The sequence below is a fragment of the Parus major genome, chromosome 10 (genome assembly GCF_001522545.3).
Source record: "Parus major isolate Abel chromosome 10, Parus_major1.1, whole genome shotgun sequence".
NCBI classification, from domain to species: domain Eukaryota; kingdom Metazoa; phylum Chordata; class Aves; order Passeriformes; family Paridae; genus Parus; species Parus major.
The window spans coordinates 4,507,006-4,532,506 of NC_031779.1; the positions used below are offsets into that span (position 1 = coordinate 4,507,006).

At 41.3% G+C, this 25,501-nt stretch overlaps 1 protein-coding gene across 1 annotated transcript; it reads left to right on the top strand.

Moving 5' to 3' along the window:
* The first annotated feature begins 651 nt into the window (after window positions 1-651).
* ANXA2 (annexin A2) lies at window positions 652-25,015 on the top strand. The gene is made up of 13 exons (XM_015638747.3): window positions 652-753; window positions 5,325-5,384; window positions 9,039-9,138; window positions 14,663-14,757; window positions 17,510-17,623; window positions 19,434-19,524; window positions 19,986-20,065; window positions 20,379-20,438; window positions 21,052-21,145; window positions 21,844-21,939; window positions 22,899-22,957; window positions 23,618-23,740; window positions 24,636-25,015. The coding sequence occupies exons 2-13, from the start codon at window positions 5,337-5,339 to the stop codon at window positions 24,693-24,695; spliced, it is 1,020 nt and encodes a 339-aa protein (XP_015494233.1). The 5' UTR covers window positions 652-753; window positions 5,325-5,336; the 3' UTR covers window positions 24,696-25,015.
* Window positions 25,016-25,501: the final 486 nt, after the last annotated feature.

Consider the following 25,501-nt stretch of genomic DNA (forward strand, 5'->3'; position numbering starts at 1 on the left):
TTGCTTGTGCCAGACGTCATTTAGGCTTCTCCCAGCTCAGATACCCCCTGAACTCTGAGTACGGCTTTCGGGACAGCAGGCTGGGCCCCACCTGCACACCGTAGGGATCTTGGTTTGCTGTGTATCGGCCCAGTTCTCACTGCAGGTCAGGGCGTGTCCGGCTTGCCGGGGCTGGGGCCCTGGGGCTCCGAGCCCTGTGCTGGGCACTCGGCTGCTGTGTCCGGCTTGCCGGGGCTGGGGCCCTGGGGCTCCGAGCCCTGTGCTGGGCACTCGGCTGCTGTGCTCTGCACCGGGAGCCCCAGCGCTGTGACAGTGCCCCAGCTGCTCCGAGGAGCCCAAAGCACGGGCTGCAAACAGGAACGCTGCGGCCCGGGCTGCGGGAGGGCACTGCGGGCTGACAGCTGCAGGTCGGGCGGGCAGGTGGAGAAGCGGGGCTGGGGGGAGAGGGCTGAGCCCCGACCCCTGCAGGCCCGGGCGCTGCTTCTGGCGTCTCTGCAACCTCGGGAGCCCCCTGAGCGTCCGGCGGGGCCCGGCCGCGGAGGGAGAGGCTGCTGCTGCCCTACCCTTGCTCACCCCATCCCTGTCCCCGTCCTGCGCCGGGTGCGGCCGGGTGAGTCAGCGCCGTGCCGGGGGGGCGCCGGGGCGGGAAGGGCCCGCCCGGCCGTACAAAACCCCGCCCGGGCTGCCGCGGGCCCCAGCCGCTGCCACAGCCGCCCGAGCCGCCGCTAGAGCCGCCTTACCCAACCCAGCCAGGTGAGCCCTCAGCGGCAGCGCGGCCCCGGCAGCAGGAGCAGGGGCAGCGCCGCGGGGCCGGGCCGGGCTGGGCTGGGCTGGGCTGCGGGCGAGGGTCGCTGCTACGGGCGGGGGTCGCGGTATGGGCGGGGGTCGCTGCTGCGGGAGGGGGTCGTGGTGTGGGCGGGATGCGGAGCGGGGCTCTGGCTGCAGCAGCCGCCGCCCTCCCGCTCCCAGCTCCTCTTCCTCCGGCCCTGCCCGCCTGACACTTCTCTGTGCTCCGCTCCACAGTGGGACGGCGGGGCCGTGGGTGAGGCAGCCCTCGGGAAGCTTCGTGAGCCCCTCAGCAATTCTGGGTGTGGCAGCAGCGCTCAGGAAAGAGGAACCGGTCCCAAACTTAGTCAAACTTCCCCAAATAGTAATTTCTTCTCGTTGTTAAGGTATACAGAGGCTCAGCTGGGTTGCCCATGGCACTTTAAGTTCGCTTCTCGGCGCGGAGGCTTGCAGAGGAGCTGTGCCGGCCAGCCAGGCTCGCTGAAGGCGGTGTTCATTCAGCTGGAGAGAGGCTGGAATTGCTCCCATAGACCCGGCGGAGCCCCGAGCCCGCCAGGGGCAGCGGCCCCTTCGCTTCCCTTCTCGCCCAGGGTGCGGCCGCGAGTGCCGGAGCCGCTGCAGATGCAGCCGCCGGCACGGGCAGCAGGGAGGCGCAGCGATCCCGGGGGTTCCCTCTGCGCTCCCCGTGCCCCTCCCTGCCCGCTCCGCCGGGCTTGGGCGCGGCTCTGCCCCCCCGGCCGGGAGCACGGCTGCGGAGATCCTGCTGCTGCCTGGGGGGTTGAGTCAGCTCCGACAGCACTTCCCCCTCGAGTGAGGAGGGGGAGGTAGGGCAGAGGAATGTTGCCAGGTATTTTAACTGAAAGAGAAGTGAAATGATTTCAAGATAGTCATGCAGAAGTGAGTTATGTGCTTATACGTGGCAGGTTTACTTCTTTTTAACATTAGTTCTTACGTTCCTATTCAAATGCTGTATCTGCACAGAGGTGCAGACCCCAGTGCACCTCAAGAGTGAAGGACTCCTTCAGTAGTGAAGTAGTGAAGGAACCAGGGTACCCTGGAGTGATTAATCCCTGTGTGTGCCTTCTGTTGCTAGAGCTGGTTTTGGAAAGCAGCCCTAGTGGGTAGAGTTTCTGTTGGCCAATATTTGGTGTAGTTTGCCTTGATGAACAAAAAAAACCCCGCAAACCCAAAGAGGTTTTCTTGTAAAGTCTCAAAAGTGAGAATAACTGGAATTTGAAGAAACAAAAGTCCTTAATTTTTTATTTGCATGGTATCTTCCTGGAATGGAACTTCCTGGGTTATTAGCAATGTCTGTGAAAGAAAATGGTTTGAGTATGTTTGTGGTAGTGCAGTTTAATGGGTTTTGAAACGCTTTTCTTTGAAGATTTTTTTTTTCCCTTCAAATAGTGGCTTTAAATGATGTGCTAAACCTTGTTGGGTGATTTGGGGAGATGCAGCCTGGCCTATTTATACTCCTACTTAGCTCTGTATATAAATGAATTATTTTGAGCCTTTGATTCATTTACAGCAGATGCTGCAGGTCTTCCTCACTCACCCTCATCTCTGTTAACAGGCTTGCCTTAGTTTTTGGACACAAATGTGCTCTAAGTGGAAGAGTTTCCATTCCCTCATTCTGGGGATGCCGTTTCCTTGGCTCAGATGTCTGGGAACACCCTTTGCTCCCATCTCTGCCTAGTATAATAAGTGCTTCTTAAAATGCTAACTCTGCTTATTGAGCAATGCAGTTGTTTGTGCATACCTGAAACTTTTCCATGGAACACAGGGGTTTTTTCATAATGTGTGTTAGCTGGCCCTGGAAATCAAGATATGTGGCTGCTTTTAAACACATATTCTTCCATTACCAAAAAGTTTCAGGGATAAGTTGGTGAATAGAGACTGGGCTAGTACAATAATAGACCTGTAAACCAGTGTTTCATGGGAGGGCTGAGGTCAAAACATACCATCTGTTTTAGCAGAATCATATGATTCAGGATTGTGTAATGTGCATTTAGAAATTGGTTGTAGAAACTTGCCTTAAGGTATTGAAGTTTACAGCTGGAGGGTAAAATTTGATTCCTTTCCAGTGTAAGGAAGAACAAGCTAGTGCAAGTATTTTCTCTTTATGTGTTCAAACCCATCCAGAACTTGTCAAAACTACATCAGATAAAATCAGACCATCAGAGAACAGTGAGAGTCTGTTCTCAAATACGAGTGCTTTACAGAGCAGGGTGTGACAAGAGCTGTGTTTGTTCTCTGGGTAAAAAATCTCTGCAAAGATTCTTGCAAGAACTCCCTCATTTTTCTTTTGCCAGCTTGCTGTTGATGGGCAGTCAGTTGCTATAGCATTGTTGTGTTCTGGTGATATGAACCTGATGTTCCAGCTCTGTGTGAGGGTGTGTTAGTTCTGTTCCTGGACTCTGATCAAGTGTTTTGTTCCAACAAACCTGATTCAGTGTGGTTTTTAATTGATTTAAAAACAGTAGTCTTGCAAAAAGCTGTTCAGTGATTTTTTCTTTTTTTCATGTGAAAGGTTATGCTGCAGTTGCTTTGCCTTAGCTCTCACTAGTGTTTTCTTTGTGACAAGAAAAACTAAAGGACTTCAGTTGCTCATCTTCACTAGCAGTTGAAATAGTGTCAGAGTACAAAGGTCTCACAGGCTCTTCATTTTATGAAGTGTAAACATAAGGAATTTCATAACTCAGGAATACATCAATCCCCTCTATGGTTAATAATGCCAGCAGCAGGTGACAGCTTATTGCAACTCCTACAGCCTGTCTTTAAAGGCTTGGGTTGGATTTTACCTTTGAAAAAACACCAGTGTATGACTGTCATTTTTGTTCTCTGTCTTACTTTTCTTTCCCTGGAATCTTACTTTTTGCTGAAGAAAAGTTGCGTTGGTTCCCAAACCTAGATTGTTTCAGAAGATGGAAGATTCTGTGTTCTAAGTGAGGAAATGTGAGATGACAGCAGTTACACTACAAAAGTATTGTGCTTTTGCTGCTGTGTTTCATTCTTGTAGCACTTGCTATTTTTGCCAAAAGTAAAGACTTTTTTGCTTTTCTCTTTAAAGGAGCTAAAATAAAATTTAAAAAAACAAACAAACTAGCAATAAAACCTACTTTTTTTAGAGTTTTGTTCAGATCACTGTTATTAAGAAGCTATTTCAAACTTTTCTGGTTTTCCAAGCTCTTAAATGGTCATGGAGTGGAGATTTGTTTGTCTGGGAAATTGGCCTGGGTGGCTGGTAGTGAGGAAACCCCCATCCTATCAGAAGAATGAGTGATGGAGGATTAAAAAACATCTGAAAGCCAATTGAAAGGACATAGCCAGGACTGGCTGCACAATAGCTGGGAGTTGTCTGGGGGGCATGGAGCCAAGGAGCTGGATTGGGATGGTGTGGCACCCAGCTGAAAACAGGGCAATTTTGGTATCAGGCTCACTTATCAGTTAGTGGAATGTCACTGGTTTTGTGATGCTGCTGCCCTTTCTCCTAAACAGCACTTTTCCCTGTTTGATATTGCTTTCTGCAGCTGGATTGTAGAGGTCCTGGGAAAAAAAGCTTTCATTTCAACAGCAAATAATGTTTGCTGCAGGTGCCATCCTGGGTGACTGGATAGCAGTGTGAGCAGCAATGTCTGTCCTTTCTGTCGAGAAATTTGAGAGCAGGGTTTTGGAAATGCATCAGGCTTTTTAAATATTGGCCCTGGCTTCCAACCTTTGGAAAAGCATTCCTTAGCTGAGAGACCCTTTCACTAAAACACTAATACAGCTCTGGCAAACGCCCTGACCAGAAACCAGAGTTTAAAAAAGGCAAAGTACTGTAACATGTTTATCACCTCAATGTTTATTTCTGCAATGTATATAATCCATTTCAGAGTTAGGATTTTCCCTCTTTTTCTACATATACAAAGAAGGTATTATTTAGGTCCTAGCAATGGAGCACTGATATTGGTTAACTTGCCACAATGGCTTTTCTTTTTGGAGCTACCATATGAAAGATAGTCCTTACTACCTCATCTCTGATAATCATGTTACTAAGTGATGTTTGTTTTGGAGAGCTACAACAAAACCACAAGACCCAGCATTCAGGGTTAAAGATTAAACAGGGTTATGTTTTTGTAAAATGCCTGCAAGAAAAGAAATAATTCCACTGCATTTCCTGAGTACTTGAGGAATTGTGATTTAAGTGCTACTACTTGTTGCTGTACTTTGAGCTGGTCCAAGCTATAATATTTCTGAATAATTTTCCTGGTACTGAGTTGTCAGCTTAGGCAACTCTGTGGCAGAGATTCTCAAATTCCTGTTGATTCCTGTTTAAGTATTTAAAATGCATAAGAAATGCTTGTTTAAGGGATTTATATTGTACAATGGAATGAAGACCTCTTGTTGCATTATTAATGGTGGTGTGGCTTGGAAACTCTTAAATCATCTTTCCTGCTTGATATTAGCTGATCCATTGAAGTGCTGCAGTGCTTCAAGACTGGTGGAACTGTAAATATATTTAAATCTACTTTGTCTTTTTTTTTTTCTTCTTCCAGCATTCTTTCAAGATGTCCACTGTTCATGAAATTTTAAGCAAGCTCAGCCTTGAAGGAGATGTAAGTATTATTATCTAAGCAAGAAAAGTTTGTTTTACTTAAATGTCTCATCTTGTTCCTTTTACAGGACTCTGCATCAACAGCTGTACTGAACTGTACAGTTTACAAGATTCCACACATCTCTTAAACTTTTATTGGCTAAAAACCTAATCAGCAATGATCAGTTTTCACCCACAAACCAGCTGTAAACCATAGGACAGTTATATGATTTAATGAGAGTTCTTCTAACTGGCCAGCAGTATGAGCAGTATCCTCCTGCTGGGCCTTATCAAAAAGATCAAGGGCAAACAATGGCTGGTTTGCATCTGTGTCCCTCTTTCTTCCAAAGGAACAAGTGAGTTCAGGAAAACAGAAGGTGGAAATATGTTTGGTTTTGCTGATACCCTCTGAATTTTTTTATTATTTTTTCTACTTAAAAATGGAGAACATTGTGAGAACAAAAATGTTGGGGATCTAATTCCTGTAATGGTTATCACCAAAACCAAGCTTGCTCTTGAAAAAATGTTTTTTCTCAAACTTATTTTCTCTTTTTTTGTTGTAGTTTTGATTGCATACTTTTCACCACATCTGCACTTGGCCTATAGTTTTATTAAAATACCAGAAAGCCACAGTCTTTGATTTCTTAAGTTGCAGTTAGATGGTAGATGTGTGGTATCGATATATCATGCCATGAATTTGTGGTTCTGTGATTGTCACTGAAGAGGAAGTGAATCCTATCCATGCATTATTTCATCACATTCCTAATGAACTTGCTACACATGTAAATCTTATAACTGGTAGCTCTGGATCTGAGCTTGGTACAAGCAAATGTTTTGCCAGTTTTTGTTACCTGTTGTGAAATTAATTATACCAGACTGTGTTTGTGGAAGAGGTGTTGCAAAGAACTGGCCAGTGCACTGTAGGTAAGTAGTAAAACTTTTTTTTTTAGTTCTACTACCTTAGTACTACTAGAAGAACTACTTTTGCCTAAAGTTCTACTGCTTTAGTAGCACTTTAGTGCAAAAGCAGTCAAGTCTTCAGCTTTCATGGTTGTGTGTTTAAATGGAGAATTACTTTTGGAATAATAATTAAGCAATCTATTCTCGAGGGCAGAAATGTTTCTTCCTTGATACATGCAAGTAGTTGCAAAAGTCAATTTGAATACTGTTCCAAGCATCAGAAATCCTGCTGCAGAGTGTGAGAAAGCTCAGGCAGCTGGTTTGTGCTGGAAGCCAGAATTACTGAGTAGCTGGCCTGTGTAGCTCTGCAGCATTAGACCAGTTCCTCTAAGCAATGATTTAGCAAATTAACTGATGTTAAACACAGTAGTTGGGCCACCAGTTTTTCTCTTGAAAAAGTTTTTAACCTTGAGGGTATAGAATGGTTGTGGCTGAACCACAATGCTCACCTGTGCTCTGCATCAGTGGTACAGCAGCTGATTTGAGTGAAAGTAAAGGACCTGATTGCCCCAGCTTTCCTTCCTTTCAGGAGAGGATGGAGCTGGGCTGAAGTTGATCTGTGCTCCCAGTTTATGGATCTCTCCACGAGAGTACAGAAAGATTCTCAGAATACTCAGGTGTAGAGATTGTGAAAGGGTCCTGGTGGTTTTATGTAAAATTAAGCCTCTGCAGCTGTTAGTCATGTTTGCTTCTCCCTCATGTTTCCCAATAGGATAAAATTTGTCAAGCTCAGTGGAAGTAAAGCAGTTGGAGGACCTCTGAAGTACACTAAAAGAGAAAAACAGTTTCTCTGCTTTAGTTTGGCGCAGACAGGAGATGCAGTTGCACATTATCTGGACTTTTAGTGCCACATTGTAAAGAATTTTATACTGAACCAAATGGAAAGTCACTTTGAAAATTGTCTTGTCTGAAAACATACAGAACTAGTACTGTGGTACAGTAGTCTGCCAGAGAAATTGAATAGCTTGGAATTTAAATGGCTGTTTTTCATAGGCAATCACCCTGATATGACTTGTCAGGTGTCAGGGAAACTCAGTCTGATTTGGTACATGCCTTGAGTGGAGGGACAGAGGAAACATGGCCACCAAATTGCAAATATGCTGTGTATTTTGTTAGTGCCTGTTATCTTTACAGTAAACTACTTCATCCAAATTACTCAGGAAATACTTAGAGCTGGGTGGAAGGAGAGGTACCCAGCTCTGCTGAGGTCACCAGGTGACTTGCTTCAGATTACCAGTGCTGGTTAATGAGCAGCCCTAGGATGCTGGATGCCTGGCTAGAGAACATTCCAGGCACACAGATTTCTCTGAGGCTGCATTGCACATCCCATTTACTGTTTTGATTGCCAACTTGATCCACTAAAAGGCTGTTTTGTGGTGTGGCTCTGGGCCAGACTGGGGCCACTTTGCTGGACTGAACTGAGGGTAAGAGACAAAAGAAAATGATTCAATTTATTGGTTCTTTTTTGATTTCCCATCTCCACAGCATGTCTCCAGAAGACACAGGGATAGCTGCCAGAGGAATGTGACCTCTACAGGGATAGAGTCAAAATTAGTCAGAAACAATGGAATTTTTCGGTTAAAAGTTGTCCTCTTAAAAATTTGCATGTAAAAATATTTTCCAGGGATATTAGGATAGCTTAGTTCTGTTCATGAACCCAGCCTCCTTTTGGAGTTAGTGATGGAAACAGAAGTTTCTGAGGATCTTTTCCAAGAAGGCTTAGTTGTTCTTTTACTTAGGAAATAGCTGTGGCAATTTCAGGTGCTAGTAGCTCTACCTCTCTGCCAGAGGTTTAGGTTTCTAAATTGAACTCAGCAGAGTGGGATTTGTGAATATTACCCAGCACCTTGTATGAAAATCTGTGGTTTAATTTAACCTTCCCCTGGGAGATGATAACAAGCTGGTGGCTTACACTGAAGCAGCTGAGAAGGGTTGAATCTGTGTTCTGGTCACCCTCTGTTTGTAGCTATAATCCTCAGGAGAGGAGCGTAATTAACAGTTGATACAATCTGGTAACTTGGAAAATGTTGTATCTGTTTCCTGAGCTTACCTGCAAGTCCTCTTACTCTTAGCAGAGGTAATTTGAAATGACATTTGGTTTTGCAAGCATCATGCTGCTTTTAAATCAAGGATCTGGAGGCCAAGAGTTTTAAAAAAATATGCATAACTTCTACTTTCTAGAACTATGGCCTTAAATAGATTTCTTTGTGTTATCTTTATAGTTCATGAGATAGTGCACAAAACTTTTTCTGACTTTATCATTGTTAATCTTCCATTTCCTTTTTTTTTTATTATTTGTATCTGTAATCAAAAGTAAAATACTGACTTCAAATCTGTAACACTGTAGACTTTCTTGCAATTAGCTTCCTGTAACCATTTTCCTTCAGATCAAGCGAGAAAACTCCAGATTTTAGAATACTGAAGTTTAGTGAGTAAACTTGGAGTGTCAGGTTTTTGCTGAAATAAATACATTATCTATTTATATATATTCTGTATTATAATAAGTACAGCTGTGAGTGGATTTCTGGGCAATACACATGAGGAGAAGAGAGTTAAATGGCTCTTATCAGAATTCCATTTTCACAGATACCTGATGGTAGTTCTTGCATTTAAAACATTGGGCTAAATACCAGGTAACTGAGAAATGTGTTTTATTAATTGCAGCAATTGCACAATTTAGCTCTAAAAGGTTATTTTGTTATTTTTGTTCTTCCAGCATTCTCTCCCTCCAAGCGCATATGCCACAGTAAAGGCCTACTCAAACTTTGATGCTGACCGGGACGCTGCAGCCCTTGAAACAGCCATCAAGACCAAAGGTGAGCAGGAGGGGCTGGGGCTTCCATTCTATTGTAAGGCAGAAGGCTGGCTTGCCAAAACCAAACCAAAACTGTGGCTCAACACCAACATTTTGACATCCTTACTCAAGGATCCCTACTTTAGGAGGTGTTGGATTCCTCAGACTGCACTGATGAAATCTTGACCAAGTTAGATTTTTGAACTCTGTAAGTGCATGTTTTGAATATGCTTTTAAGTTTGTAGCCATGAGTTGTTGAGATTATCACTGAAAGCGTTCACTTTTTCTCTCTTGACTCATCACTATTTCATTCTTTTCTGCCACTTGAGAATGAAGAGTCAGCTCCTTTGGAAGTGATTTGGGAGTGGGCTCTGAAGCATGGATTTCTACTGGATCATTGGACATTTCTTCTTCCTTTCAGCTCTCCAGACAGCTGCATTGGGGTGGTTTGAACATTTTTCTCCTGGGTTTTGAACTAAATACTCATTTATCTTGTGTTAATTTGGGGTCAGGAAGGTCCTAAAAATTATTTTCTGAAATGGGTTTGCAGTGTTTCAGGGGCAGGGCAATGTGGGAGCTTCTCTGAGCTGGGTTATTAGATAGGCTTCCCTCTGGTATATTGAAACCATCAGGAGAGCAGGGAGTGTGAACTACAGCTCTGAAGTAATGCCTTGGTGGTGCTCCTGGGGCTGTGATCCTGTCCTAGTCCTGGGAGTGCCACGCTTTCCACTCTTGCTCCAGGCCAGATGAGCAACAGCTGGAACTTGCAAGTCTTTTGCCTTCATTTCAGAGAGAAATTTAAAAGCCAAACAATTTCTCTTCAGAAAGAAATGCTAAGTCTGCCATCAGTGCCAGCAAAGCACGTGTTTGACTTGCTATAAAATGTAAAATATATCCCTTCCATAACAAGCACAAGGCTTTCTTTCATTAGACTTCTTAGTTTAACTGGAGAAATTCCTTATTAAAGTGGGTTCGGTTCTGATTTTGAATCATTATGGTTTGTTTTTTAAAAAAATAATTCTCTGGTGAGAGAGTTTTTAATATCATCAGGTTTGGCAGCAGATGCTTTGTATATATGAAGAGTTTTGTCTTGACTTGATAATTTTTTGCAGCTCTAATTACAGGGCAAATCTTGGCATCAAATTCACCATCGAACTCTCAGGATAGATACAAACTTACACGTTTGAGCTCTCAAGCTACTAATTATTGCAAAAGGAAGTAGCAATATCCTAGGCAGTACAAAAGCTTTTCCAGTCAGGAAAGTCAAGCTCCTGTTGTCTTTCTACTTTCTCCCAGCAAAGATAAGCAGTGCAGTTAAGTTACATGGAAACATTTCAGTAGAGAGATGATTTTCAACTCTTTGAGTGAGTAACAGGGAACTTACTCATGGACCTGCATGTTTGTAGGGTTGAGCTTCTCTCTGCTCATTAGTTTGTTACCCAGAACTTATTTTGGCATGGTGGCTTTAAATGGAATATCCCTTTATGGTTTTGATACCGGATCTTCTACCCTAAAGAATCTCACAAAGGAAGTATTCTTGTGGAAAATTAAGAACTAAAGTGTTATGACCCTTCTTCCAGGTACTGTTTCCTTGTACTTTGAATGTTTGGAACAGGATATTTTCATCTGCTAATTCATAAGATTTGATAAAATGTGAGCTTTCTAAAATACATGTAGAGTTTTTCCTCAAATGAAAATTCCAACTCATCTTTTTATGAGTTTACTCATGCTTTTTATGAACAGTGATGTAAAGAGCTACTTGAAAGAACAAGTTTTACAATAATTCTGGGAAATATCTAAGTAGTTTTTGAGCTAAAAATGTAACAGCCATAATGAACAGTTTACATCCACAACAGCTACCATTTTCCTAGGAAGTATCACTATTTCTCTAGCAATTAGTTTGCATTGTATGTGGGAAGTAGAAATAAGCAATGTAAGTTATCACAGAATGATGAAGAAGAATATGACTTTTTCATTTTAAAACAGTGAGAGAAGCAAGTTATAAATATATATGAAAGCTGGTTTGTCATTGAAAATTTAAAAAAAACCAAACAGGCATGTAAGAACTATTTGGGGGGCTTCACCCTCTGGAGGGTAAAGGACTCCTGGTATCTGAAGCCTTGGGATTTCTTTGTGTTGAAAATCAAGGCGTGTACATGCTATAATTGGCCTGTGTTTCACACCCACCAAAGCAGTCTTTCTGATATATTGGAAATTATAGCAGTGCCATGGAAATGATATCTTGTGGAGTCTTATCTCTGGCTATACTTTATATAAACAGTGCCTGAAGCCTGGTGTTTGTCATCAGGGCAGGACAGTTTGGGAGAGTTACCATATAAATTATTATCCAGCTGTGGGGGTAATGGAAACTCCCAGAATCAGAGTCATGAATCTCCATTTTAGTGATTCCTGTGTAAAATGTCTAAAACTTATTTTACTGCCTAAACAACAGCTGTATGTTTGGTTTAGGGAAAAGATCTAGGGCAGAGTGTGTGACTGTTCTACTCTATGTACCATCTAAATATTTCAGCATTTATTCACACTCTTCAGATTAATTCCTCAGAGGTTTCTAGGCCATCTGTTCATCTGTGGGGACCTCTGGAAAATACTGTGATGTGTTTATTTGGGCTTACCTGCAAAAACTATACTGCACAAATATATTGTCCAGCCCGTTCCAGGGCTTTGAGTGGAGCTGAATTAAATGCAGAGGGTTTTTATTTATATATATCCAGTAGCCTAGGAAGGCAATGCACAAAAATTACTCCAGGTCATATAAAACCTTGTAGCTAGCAATTGTTCAGCCTAGAGGTTGCATAATGCAAATAACTTATTAAGTTCTGGCTTGTTCATTTTGGTATAAATGCCATGGCTATGTTTCATTTTTATGCTATTTAGTGTTTCTGCAGCAAATTCATTTAGTACCTTGGCATGTCCTTTGTAAATGTTGGCTTTTTACTGCACAGGACAAGAAACTGTTTAATTTCTGTATAATGCCCTGCTGTACTCTGTGTATAGATTAGCTAATGTACAGAAACCTAAACAGAAAACACTATCTAGAAGGGCATTAACAGAACTTGTTAGATTGTTAGATGTTAGATTTCCTTTTATTTTTTCTTGTAGCAAAGACAACTGCTGAAGTGTCTCTTTCCTGTTTCAGAGTTATTTCCTAGCATTGACACTTTGTGTGTCTCAAGTACTTATTAAATAATTTTGTCAGATTATTCAGGTTGTGAATTGAGTGTGACCTTCTATTGAGGTCTCATGGGATACTCTTTTATTCCATGGCTGGCAGAATTCAGGCACAGGTTTGTTGTAGGAAAGGACTTAGAAGATAGATCTGTAATAAATTAATTATATCCAGAAATTGGTAAAACAGTGTTGACATGTAAACCAGTCAGTTCAATCTTACAGAAGGGTCTTCTGTTTATATAGTATATCCAACAAGTCCATGACTTTTGACAGAGTTTTTAAGATTATGAAGTAAAAGTGTTTAGAGGATATCTGCTGGCTTGCTAGTGAGAGGGCAGTGCCTGAAATCCACCAAGCTGCATCAGTCACATATTCCAAATATTAAAACTGTCACTAAAGAGACATCTCATTGCAACATGGTTTGGGTTTGGTGAACCCTTGCTAAGCAAAATAGCAGAGCTGAAATTATGGTCTTGTTTGATCTACATTTTTCCCTTTTACCCCATTCATGTTCATTTCCTCATTTTTGCTGATTGAGCTCCAGCACTGTGATTTTACCAATGCCACACACTGCCTCTTTCACAAGAAAAGCTGTTATTAAACAGAATTTTTCTTTCCATTCCTCATTGATAGAAATGCAGGGATAAAACCTGCCTAGCCAGAATAAATTTGAAAATAAACTCTGTTTCATTTCCTCAAAACTTTCAGAGACTTTAGCAAACAGCAAAGGAAAGTGTTTGAGCTGCTGTCCTGCTCTGCCCCACCTCAGCAGCTGTGAGTCAGCATCCTGTGCGTGCAGCACGATTCCCAAGTGTGAATGAAGTACAAGCACTTACTTTCCACTGAATGCCAGAGCAATGAGTTAACTTTGTTAATAGTTCATATTTCCATAGCATGTGTATAAGGAACTTGGATATAGTCAGTCATTTGTGGGCTTCTAATCTGTAGCAATTGTGGTACAACTTGAAAATGTCATTTTCTTTTTTGAATGCCAAGAATGGTTTAAATTCAGAATGTATTAAAAAGCTTAAGACATTGGCTTGTGCTGTGGGTCTGCAGCAGCTGAAAGGCTCAATGTCTGTGTGTGGCCTGTTTCTGGACAGAGAGAATTTGTTTTCTTTTATAATGTGGGAACACTTCAAAATGTGCAGGAGTAGATTATGGCTGAAATGTGCAGTCAGCCTGTTTTCATCACAGAGTTTGTAGCTTAGACACTTGATGCTTTCCAGGGCCTTAGGGTGTCATTTGCAGGCCAAGCTTGTGTGAATAAGGCCACTGATGTAGGTCTGCCTCAGTACAAGCTAAGGACACAAGGCTACCAAATGTAGTATTGCGTCACGAAAAATGTGGTGAAGAAAGTGAGACAATTTTCAGATTTGACTTAAAAGTTTAGATTCTGCAGCTAGGGGCTGAAAGGTTTTTTACAAGGTTCCTACTTCATATGATTGATTCATGTTTATAGTATCTGTTGCAGTTCTGTGTTTCAGGTTACCTTAGGTAATAGGAAAAATAAATGTAGCTGGATTCTGGCAGGGATCTGAGACCTGCTCAGTAGTAGCTGCTGGTCCAGTCCTTGCTTTCTGTGTTTTTATAAAGAAATCATCTTTTACACTGATATGTGTGCAAGTGTGAAAGAATCTATTCATAATTCTTTTATTGAACAGAGAGAACTGAGGTGAGTCTCTGGGCTTGTTCTGACCTCTAAATTATAGAGCCATCTCTTTGCTTCAAAAGCTGACACTTGCACTGAAGTGCATGGATTTGGAATGATTCTCTTCAAACTAAACCTTTGCTTATATGTGGTTCACTTACTTAAAAGATAAGTTGGGAGCTGAGCATCCACATCCTCTAGGTGTGCCAGTTACAGCTCAGCATGGATCTTCCAGTGATTTCAAAAAGAAATAGCACATACTTAATTCTTCCAGTGTCAAAAATCCCTTCTATCTTTTGAGCGTCTGAAACATACTGAATTAAATATGCTGGTTTATTTTCCCATTTCTGTGTTTGGAGTGATGGATTAAATGTCTTAAATAGAAAATATAACTGCTTTACTAAGAAGTTTGAATTGAAAAAACTTCACTTGAAAACGAGTGCACAGACACACAAGAGAAGCACAAGGTGGAGTAGCAGAGCTGGTCACAAAATAGACTTGGAGGTGTGTCCAAAGCTCTGCATCCCATCAGAAGGCTGGGCTCTAATTGCTGTCTTTTTCCTCACAGCCAGGACAGGATAAACACTAATTAGTGAGAGCTGCTGAGCTCTGCTCCATATAGCACATGTGCTGTGTTTGGAGTACATCCTGATACAAGAACAGTGACAAGAAAGCTTCTCTAATTCTCTGTCTTGTGTCTTTATAGGTGTGGATGAGGTCACCATCATCAACATCCTGACAAACCGCAGCAATGAACAGAGGCAGGACATTGCTTTTGCCTATCAGAGGAGAACCAAAAAGGTAGTAAAATATGAAGAAATAGTAATTATTGAATAGTTTTCTTGTGGACAATTAGATTTTTTAGAGTTTGTCTTTTCACTAAAATTCAAGATGCATCTACTTTGTCCATGTTGTCACAGTTTAGGACTGGTAGAACTTTGAAATATGTTGAATATGCACAATTGGGACTGCAGTCTGTTAGAGATGGTGGTTTCCTAGCACCTTCAGAAATCACAGTTGGACCCACAGGATTCCCTGGTGAAATTATGCTAAAAGTGCTGAGAAGTCAGTGGCATGAAGTGGCTCCATTTGAAGGAAAAAATAAAAGAGATGCTTTAGGGGATTGTTTTTTTTCTTTTGGTCAGTTTATATTTGGGGGTGGGGGGGTGATGTTGGGTTTTTGTTTATTTTGTTAAGACAGCTCAGCATGAGGGAAGTGTTCTGTTTCTCTTCACACAGCTAGCTAGCTTAGCTGAGAAGGTACTGCAGTCAGTTATACTACAAGCACTGCTGCTGTGGAATAGATGTAATGAGTTGATCTGTCATTAAAAATTTTCCTGGCAGAAATACCTTAGGTACTGATCTATTGATGGAATGAAATCTGTAAGATGTGTGCAGAATTCTGCAAAATGAGTCTTGCTGTCTGGGCGGCAAGAGCTCTTCTCTTTTTAAGTTTTGAGAATCTTATCATATTTGAAGTTTCATGGCAGTGAAAAAGAGGAAACTTTATATAAAGTTCAGATTATGATGAATGTATGTCTTCCAGGTTTGCCAGTCCCCAAATGGTAGTCCTCCAGTAGCATCCCAGAATACTCATCTGAAACCAAATGTAAATGTAGGGTTGAATTTTGGAAGTTCACCAGCTTTTTTGCATGACTGATAGAGGCACATGCAGAGGCACAGCCAGGTTGGACACATGCATGTGTGTGCTCAATTCTGCACATCCTGCCCTGGGGCCACTGGGACAATTAGCACATAAATGGACCCCAGTCATGAAATGTATCACTTAAAGCTTTGTCAAATGTTCTGCATGACCACAAAAATGCACAGTCAAGAAAATCTGCAACTTTTTTCATGTTTCTCTCACTTTTTTCCCTTGCTGCGACCCAAGAACAAAATTTAACAAGTGCCAAAGAATAAAACAGTCGTATAAAAAATGGAAATGTGCAGTAGGAACCACTCAAAGAGATAAACATGTGAGGAGGCAAGACAGGAGGAAGTGTGATATGAAAAGACACGTAGGTATATCTTCCAGGGACAGTGTCTGATGGTTTTCTTTGCCAGCAGTTGTGCAGATTTTGTTGGCAGTGTGTTGTGCTGTCCTAGGCTGCTTGCTTTGTGTGTTGCAGGATCTATCAACAGATCATAATTTTGAAATGTCACATAGTCTACCTCTCTTTTAATTCCTTTGGGATGAGCAGTGTCTGATGGAAACTCTTGGTTTAGGTTGGAAGGGAACTTAGGTGTCCAAGACAGGCACCTTCCACTAGATCAGGTTGCTCAAAGCCCCATCCTGCCTGGCCTTTTAAACATTTCCAGGGTTAAGTCAACCACAACTTCTCTGGGCAACTTGTTTGTTAAAATTTTTTAGAGATATGTGCTAAGTTTCCTGTGGCAGTTCTGAAGAACCCATTTTCACCCAAATAAAGGCTGCACCATTGTATCCCAAAGGGAGTGGTTGTACTAAAATGCTTCTCGCTCTAAAGCAGCCAGATGCCCCAAAAGCCATTCCCTCCCTTGCTCAGTCCATGAAGTAAGTGTATACAGTATTAGCATATATTAGTGCCCTGGATTAAGTGGGTGACTCTGGAAATTAACTAAACGCCTTGGCTCATTATCTCTCTGGCACAAAATTCTCTGCAATTCAGCTGAGGTCACTTTATCCCCTTTTCCCCTGCCTCTCCAGCTCAGTGATTGTTAGTGAGAAATCAGCAACTGAAATGCAGCAACTCCTTTCTGAATGCTACAGATTTTAACTTCAGCTTAGGACCTGTGTGAACCCCAGACTTGATCCCAGGGATTTCAACTTTGTAACATACACTACAGGGAAGCTGGTAATTAGCATAATTCAAATTGCGTCTGAGACCCATAAGAGGACAAGGGCTCTGACTATTTGGTACAGATTTGCATCCTGTACAGTGAACATCCCTGACTGTTTATTTTTCTAGAGCTGACTGGCAATGAACAATAGGGATTTGGGCTACAATCTTCTGATAGTTTCTTAAAGACAGGCATAATTTTTCAGTGCTCAGGGATGATTTTTTATCTCCTCAGATAGCTGGTTGGGAACTGGACCTTACAGTGGAATAAGTGTGCAGTCAATTTTCCAATGCCTGAGCTAGTAAAGGGCTGGGATAAGATGAAACCCACAAATAATACAGTGCTGCTGGGAGAACTGTGGGAGTATGATGGAGAAATACTGACCACAGGGAGTCAAACTCAGATCCATCTGTGCTTATTAGCTCCAACAAAGCATCAGTGCTTCAGGACTGGAATGAAGCTGTTCAGATGTGTCTGCACTGTGCTTCCCAGCACTTTGTCAGACACTGGTGCATTTCTTCTTATTTTCAGAGGATTAGAAAAAAATTCCTTTTGCCCTAATTTTTTTCTTATGCTTTCACAGCCAGAAAGCTCTTTATGTTTCTGTTTTCTTGTCAGTTGTGTAAGAAACACTGCTGCAGGCTTGGAGACTTAAAGCCCTGCAGGTTAAATTCTCTGGAGATCAGAAGTGAGCTTTAATTTCTTTTCTTCCGTCGTCCCATCTATTTTACAGGAACTTTCTGCAGCACTCAAGTCTGCTCTCTCAGGTCATTTGGAGGCAGTGATCTTGGGCCTGCTGAAGACACCAGCACAGTATGATGCCTCTGAACTGAAAGCTGCCATGAAGGTAAATAAGCCTTGAAATCTAATGTTGTTAATCTGATGTTGTTGTCTCAGGAAAGAATATGGACTTCATAGCCAGGGCCATTGTTTTCAAACTGATTCGGTTTTTTGGGGTTGTTTTTTTTTTTTTAGTGCCACGGTTTAGATATCCATCTGCAGGGCATCCAGAATTAGAGAAATAATGGAACTGTGTGGTTTTTAAACTCTTAATTACATCCTCTCTTTAAGGAAAAACTCATTCTTGTCAGCTCAGGGGTAACAGGCAGGCTGCTCTGCATGGCTGCTTTGCTGACTGCTCTTAGAAACAATGCACAGGTTCATACAATGAGAAACCTTTAAGAGAACAGCTGTTAGCAGGAGCCATCAGATCCTCTGCTGGCATTTTTAGGCTTAAAACAGTAGTTTTCAGTTACTGGGTCATATCGCTGATCTGGAAGGAACATCCTGTGCCAGACCTGCCCCTGCGTAGAAGACGAGGAAGATGGGGTCTTTGCAGAAAGAAATAGCTGCTCTGCAGGCCACTGAAACAAGACTTGAGAGGTGCTCATGGCAGTACAATCACCTTTTTAAGCAAACTAAGATGTGGGAAATTGTAGTTATAATCATCTAATCACCACTTACATTCTGGATGTTCTTGTTCAAATTAGTTTTTTTTAAGAATTAAAGACAAGTACTAACTTATGTCTGAAATTTAGAACATGTCAATAAAACCAATCAATTAACTTCTCCAGATGATTAAAAAAGAGTTAGTAAACAAATAAGAAAACAAAACCACCCCCTCCACCACATAAATACACACACACACTATCCCCAAACCCAAAAATCAAACCCACTATGGAGATGGTAACTCTTCAACCGTGGGCCAAATGCCCTGTTTGAGTAATCAGATGCTGCCCTCTCCTGGTCCGAGTACCACCTAGCCATAATTTATTTTGACTCTGACTACTTTGGGGTTTGGGGTTGAAGACCAAGCAATTGCCTCAGAGTAATCCTAAATGTAGAATATTCTATGCTCTCCATGGGTTTCTCTTCCCAGCTCCAAGCACCTGATCTGAATTAGCAAAGCACCTCTCAGTGCTCTGAATTTGCCTGACCTTAAGTTTGGCTTGATACATAAAGCATTACAAGCTATGACTTTGCCATCAAAGTTGAGGAAAGCAACCTTATCACTGAGGAGTCAATTATTTTTCTGTTAACCATTCCTGAAAATATTTCAAAAATATTTAGAAAATTATATATGTTACTAGTCTTCCATTTTTTCCCCAGATACTTATTAGAGCCATTGTGTGAAAAGCTCTTGTAGTTCTCTTAGCTTTAAGCAATTTTAATAAATGTACTTTGCCACATAATTGCCTTCATTTTCCACACGTTCAGCATGAGACATTTTCCCAGGATGTTACTTCTCTTGAAATCCTGCAGAAACTATGCCCATTTTTGCCACCTGCAAAATGACATTCTGTTACAGATGAGCTTAACAAACAACATCCTAACAGGAAGATAAGACAGGATTTTCTTCCCAGGCTCCCAGTGGACAGAAAAAATCACATCGGCCATGATAAACTGACCTTCTCCAGTTTTGCTGGTGAGGAGGCCACTATTAGACACTCACAGCAGATGCACATTGCCCAGAGAGAACATCTACAGGATCTCTAAGCCACTAGAAATATTCTATCTGTTTTTTCTCAGGAGCAATTGGCAAAAAAATAACCCTGAATGTTAGAGTGGGGGAGAGGAGATGTCCATAATATGTTTTTAAACCATTTAAGCATTCCTGTTCATTGCTAGCTCCTAACTGAGTCCTGTGTGTGTTGCAGGGGCTGGGAACTGATGAAGACACACTCATTGAAATCATCTGCTCCCGAACCAATCAGGAGCTTAGTGAAATCAACAGAGTCTACAGGGAAAGTAAGTTTACTTTACAAGTTTCCATGTACTATGTCTTTTACACTAAATTACTTGGATAAATTCCCCTCAGTGTGAATTTCATTATTAGAAAGCTCAATCAGATCTGCTTTGGTTCTCTGCTGTTTTGTACTAATGTTCTGGATATTTGTGTGGTTTATATAGTTTTGTCTTGCCCCTTGGTAGCAAACAAATTGAAGGTTATTTGGTACTAATACAAGTTGTGTCTAAATTAATTTTTTTATAAGCTTTTCATGACAGACTGATTTCATGGAACTCATGACTAGCTGGTAGCAATGCTGGGTTTGATGTAGGCAAGTGGGCACATTTTCATTGTTCTCCACACCTGACTTGATTGTAGCTGTTTGTTTATATGCATAAAACACAGTAATTAGCAGCCCTTTTTCTTGCAAAGGAGTATTTGTAAGACACCCTTTGCCTGAAAAGAACTCTTTGATTTATAGTGTACAAGACAGAACTGGAAAAGGACATCATATCAGACACATCTGGTGACTTCCGCAAGCTAATGGTTGCCCTGGCCAAGGTAGGGCTGTTCACAGTTTTCCACTTTTTCTAATGTGCCTGAGTGGTGGATACCACTGAAATGATTTGGTTTCTGATACACTGTTAAATTTCCCTGTATTTTCACTGACCTTTGGGGGAAAAAAATATTCAAATGCTGAAGGGCAAAATATTTTAACAGCAGCATTCACAGCATTAGCTTCATGATGGGGGTGGAGTATGCAGTTACTCATTTAGCAAATTCATGTTAAAAAAGAAAAAGAATGGAATATTCACGTAGCAAACTGGTTACTGTTCTGTGAAACCTTTCTAAAATACTGATGTCTTCTTTGAAGGGCAAAAGGTGTGAAGATACCTCTGTGATTGATTATGAGCTGATTGACCAAGATGCCAGGGTAAGTGGTGCTAATGACCATGAAATATCTCTAGCTGGTCAGGCTTTGGGGGATATTGAACATAAAAATATTGTGGAACTGGAGAGCATTTGTGAAGTAGGTGTGTGTATCTCAGATTGTCCTGCACAGTAATGTTTGCTTGGTGTCAGTGAATCTGTGGCTTGCAATCCTGATGCCTTCAGGTATCAATTTTTACAGACTACTCATCCACTATACAGAAGCTCTCTGGTATTTCTTTTAGATGAAAAAGAAACTCTCATGAAGGGAGAGAGCCTTTAACAAAAGGAAACATACCCATTGCAGTGAACATAGTGGCTGTTAATGCTTGTTTGTTACATCTTTTTGTTACGTCTGTCAAGAGCAGTTCTGCTGAGGTAAACAGAGCTAAATACAGAGTTGAGCTGTAGCCAGAGGTGAATATAAAGTAATTAGTCTTAGTGTCAGATTTAGATCCTTAAATGTTGTCCTAATGACCTGCCCAACCACGTGTCCTTGTGTGTTTCTCCCACAGATACAGTTCAAGTAATGCTTGTTTCAATAAGGAAATTGTATACATCTGCAATGGCTTCTTGTGCAACTTCTGATTCTTCTGTGATTTTCTTTCTAACTCCAGGACCTCTATGATGCTGGTGTGAAGAGAAAGGGAACTGATGTCCCCAAGTGGATCAACATTATGACTGAAAGAAGTGTTCCCCACCTGCAGAAAGGTACTATTCAAGAGACAGTTGTTTTTTTCCCTCTAAGAGAAAGTTATAACAAAATGGTAACTATTTTGTAACTATTTCCATTGAAATGATTGTGAAAACCACTCAAAAGACATGGGAGATCTCATAAATCTTAATTCATGTCCAAGGTGTTATTTTTTTAAAAAAATCTAATTATTTCTGTGGATGTGTTGATCTGCCTTTTTAGGTGTGTACAGCTCTTTTTTACACAGGTGTAGCATACACTGGAAACAAAGATGTTGCAAACCTACAAGTTTGCAGGAGACCTTGAGAAATTCTTTTACCTCTCTGCCAGGGTGGCTTAGCTATATCATGTGTTTAAATCTGCCAGTGAAGACTCAAAAGCAGTTCTGATACTGCTCTAAAGCAGCACATGGGAAAATGCATTTGAAGACTTTTCAGAGCTTAAATCACTGTTGTTTCAAAAAATACCAGTACAGAATTAAGATGGTATTTTCCCAGATTATGGAGGTGTTCAAGGAAAACAAAAAGGCCACAGTATGGGACCTTTAGCTGACAAACTTATGTTTGTATTTAAGATGAGATTCTCAGAAGGACTTGCATAGATATTTGTTAATCATGTGTCTCTACATTCCTGTGTCTGTGTTCATGCTTTGGGTGGTTATTTCTGGCAGTTCTTGGTCTGGTTTTGATTTCACTTACTTTCCTTTCTGTGCTAGTGTTTGAGAGGTACAAGAGCTACAGCCCATATGATATGTTGGAGAGCATCAAGAAGGAGGTTAAGGGAGATTTGGAGAATGCCTTTCTTAATCTTGGTAAGTTAGCTGAAGTAAAGACTGTGTTTATATGGGATCTTTTCAGGATTCTTGCAATGTATCATGATAAAGGTAGGGCCTAGATTCACCCTGCTGGATGAGAAATTAGCTGGATGTGCTGGTGTCATTGGGTTCACTGGTTTATATTAGGATGTTGCAGATATTGATACACAGCTTATTTTTGCCCTCTGCAAAATATCAACTTTGCTTTCAAGTTAAAATGAAAATGTGTGTTGTAATCTGCTGTTAGTTCCCCTTTTATTTGATAGAGAGGCTTAATGTCTGTTTCTCCAAGCAAACAAAAATTGTTCAGTACCCACATAGGCTGGAGGGAAAACAGCATGTGTGTGAGAGGAGAAGACAGACAGGCAGTGAAGGGTGCTGGGGGCTAATTGAAGAGCTGATTTGACACTGAATTCTCTGAAAGGCTCTGGGAGGTAGGGTGTAGGGCTGATACTGTGCCATTAGGTGAGGATGACAAGGATGCAGTTATGTTTAAGAGGGAGTTCTTTAAGGGGAAAATCCATTTCAGGCTAAGGGAGAACTGAGAGTGTGTAATGCAAATGGAGTATAAACAGAGCTCAGTCTTGAAAAGGAGGCTTCTCATGAATTAGTATACAAGGAGTGTTTCCAGAGGAGAGATTGCTTCTAGGGGTAGAACCATGAATTGGGAGCTGTGGAGGAGGACTAGCATTCTGAAATTATACAATTCTGAAATGATGCAATTTTCATGGAAGGAAACACTTCTTAGGAATGGTAGCATCTGTGGTTCAGTCACAAGTTAAACCAAACGATTTCTAAGTAGCAAGTCAGGTAAAAATATTTTCTCTGTGTTCCCTTTTTGGAGGAATTTTTGCTGAAAACCTTATTTTGTCTGCTTATCATATCTTTAAAAATGGCTGCAATATTCTGTGTCCTGACAGGGCAGGATATTTAACTGTTCTTGTCTCTCTCTTCAGTCCAGTGCATTCAGAACAAGCAGCTGTATTTTGCAGACAGACTGTATGATTCCATGAAGGTAGGAAAGACTTTTTTCTTTCTAATATTTTTTTTTCCTCATTGTTAGGTACTTCTGTTCATATGAAATGTAACTGGCATGTGAATAAATTAACAATTACCTAATATTGTTCAAAAGTATTCTTTAACAGTTATGAGCCTGGATTATCTATTCAGATTCATCTGGTATAGGGAAATGTAGGAAAGGGTCTCATAATAAAGATCTTTATTAGGTCAGTTGATTATAATTAGCAAAGTTAGACACATCTTTTTGCATGTAACCAAGAGGTGATAGCAGAAAAAGCTGTTTATTGAATACCAAAATAAGATATTAAATTTGCCTCAAAACATTTTGTGAAGAAAAAGGATGAAAGAGAAATACCTGGTGACAGGCATTGGGTGATTCCAGGAAGACATGGTGAACAAAAGTGCTGCTTACAATCTAAGCTAAATTTGTGACTGCAAGTCGGTTAAATGCTGCTGATGAGAAAGGTACATTCATGCTCAAATTCTTGGATCATAATAATGACCTTCTTTAGAAGATTTAATTCATTGTATCTTTTATTGCTCATCTTGGTGGCCTGTTGTGTGCTGTCCTACCATTAACTAATGTCCTACCATTAACTAAGTGGCTTGTTCTGCATTTCAGCTATTACAGCTCTAAATGTGTGTCTGCTTGTAGGGCAAGGGAACAAGGGACAAGGTCCTGATCAGGATTATGGTATCCCGCTGCGAGGTTGACATGCTGAAAATCAAGAGTGAATTCAAGAGGAAATATGGAAAATCTCTCTATTATTTCATCCAGGCAAGTTTTTTGTCTTTGCTTTTATATCATGGGTTTTTGGAGCAGTCTTCATTGGATTCTTGGTACCACTGGAATTTGTGGGAGGTGTGTTAGACACTGCAATGAGAATATTATCTATGTGCTATGGAAAAACCCACCTTTATCTTCACAGTCTACAGCTGGTACAGTTCCTGGCAGCTACTTGACACTTATTTACAGGCTTTGTGCAATAAACTGATGTGTTCTGAAGGAAAATTCTCCTTACCTGTCCCTATCCTCAGATCAAAAGACAATTGTTCTGTGACTGCTGAATGAAAATAAAGCATCTAAATTGCTACTCCCTCTCATTTCAGTGCTCAAGGAGAAGGCTCTTTAGCTAGAGTGATTTTTGTCCGTTCCTGTGATTAGACAGGGGCTACAGGTGCTAGGTTTTGTCTAACTTGTGGAATAGGTAAAGAGCTTGTGTGTCAGTTTCAAAGCTAATCTTCTCCCTCACAACAGCATATGCTACATTATTTCTTGTGTAGATGAAGCCAAGTCAAAATATTAACCCAAATCTTTTCCTGAAGGTGTCAGTTGTAGATCATTAACACTTTTTTTAATAGTGACCTTGGTGTATGATTATTGCAGTAATCAGTGAGATGGCACAGAATCAAATCCTTCAGCTTTCCTTTGTTGTGTTACTCTTTTTCATACCCAAATTTCTCTCTTCTTGGCCTTGCATTTGTATTGCAGGAATGATTAAATAATTTCAGTTCACACATAAGTAAAACTCAGTCAAGATAGTCTCTTCCAGGTTGAGAAAACTTCAATGTGAATCACAGATTGTCCTACAGGTTCATATAATTCATATGCTTTTGCATTTTTTGATTGTTTCCTGATATGTATTTTGTATTTCTCTTCCCTTGCTTTACAGCAAGACACAAAAGGGGATTACCAGAGGGCACTGCTGAACCTGTGTGGTGGAGAGGACTGAAAACTGTGATGGAAGAAACACAAGTCCAGAGGATATGCCTTTTTTGCTCTTCATTTTACTGTAACCCTAGAAAACCTGAATTTCCTAGCTAACCTTGACTTCCCCTTTCCCTGCCAGAGCCCTGCTGCAGTTTGCTCCCCTGCGCTGTGCGTGCCTCTCTCTGCAGCTCTGCTTGGCTCTGCCAAAGGTCCTAACAGTGTATAGCCAGAGAAACTAACCCTCCAGGGAGAAACAGGCTCACACTTGCTTGTGAAGGGCTCTGCCTCTCTGTGCAATGTTTCTAATAAAACAAATAAAAATGATGTTTTTCTTTAAGAATACGTTGTCTTTCAGACCTTAATTTGAAAACTATCTAAATAGTTGATGTGTATTTAGCTTTTGCTGTCAATTTTCTGTGTTGTTTTTAACTTTTTAGGGTTCACTACTTGTGGCTGAAAACTTACCTTCTTCCCTCCAGCCCTTCACCTGTTTAATGATTCACTTTGTCAGCAGATCCAAAACCATTCTCTTCACTGGTTGAGGGAGATGATCCTGCCCTTCTGCTTGGCCCTACTGAGGCCACACCTGCTGTACTGTGTCCAGTTCTGGGCTCTCCAGAACAGAGACACATGGAGCTCCTACAGCGGGTCCAGTGGAGGCCACAGAGATGATTAAGGGAATGGAAGCATCCTTTTGATGAGGAGACACTGGGGCAGCTGGGCCTGTTAAGTCTGGAGAAGAGAAGACAGAGAGGGGATATAATTTATGCTGATAAATATCTCCAAAGTGGATGCCAGTTGATGGTGCCAGACTCTCTTCAGTGGCAT

Excerpts from the sequence above, each read along its gene's own strand:
- ANXA2 (XM_015638747.3), top strand. The coding sequence starts at position 5,337 with ATGTCCACTGTTCATGAAATTTTAAGCAAGCTCAGCCTTGAAGGAGAT. Across the intron at positions 9,139-14,662 it reads AACAGCCATCAAGACCAAAG|GTGTGGATGAGGTCACCATC; the intron begins GTGAGCAGGAGG and ends GTGTCTTTATAG. Across the intron at positions 14,758-17,509 it reads ATCAGAGGAGAACCAAAAAG|GAACTTTCTGCAGCACTCAA; the intron begins GTAGTAAAATAT and ends TCTATTTTACAG.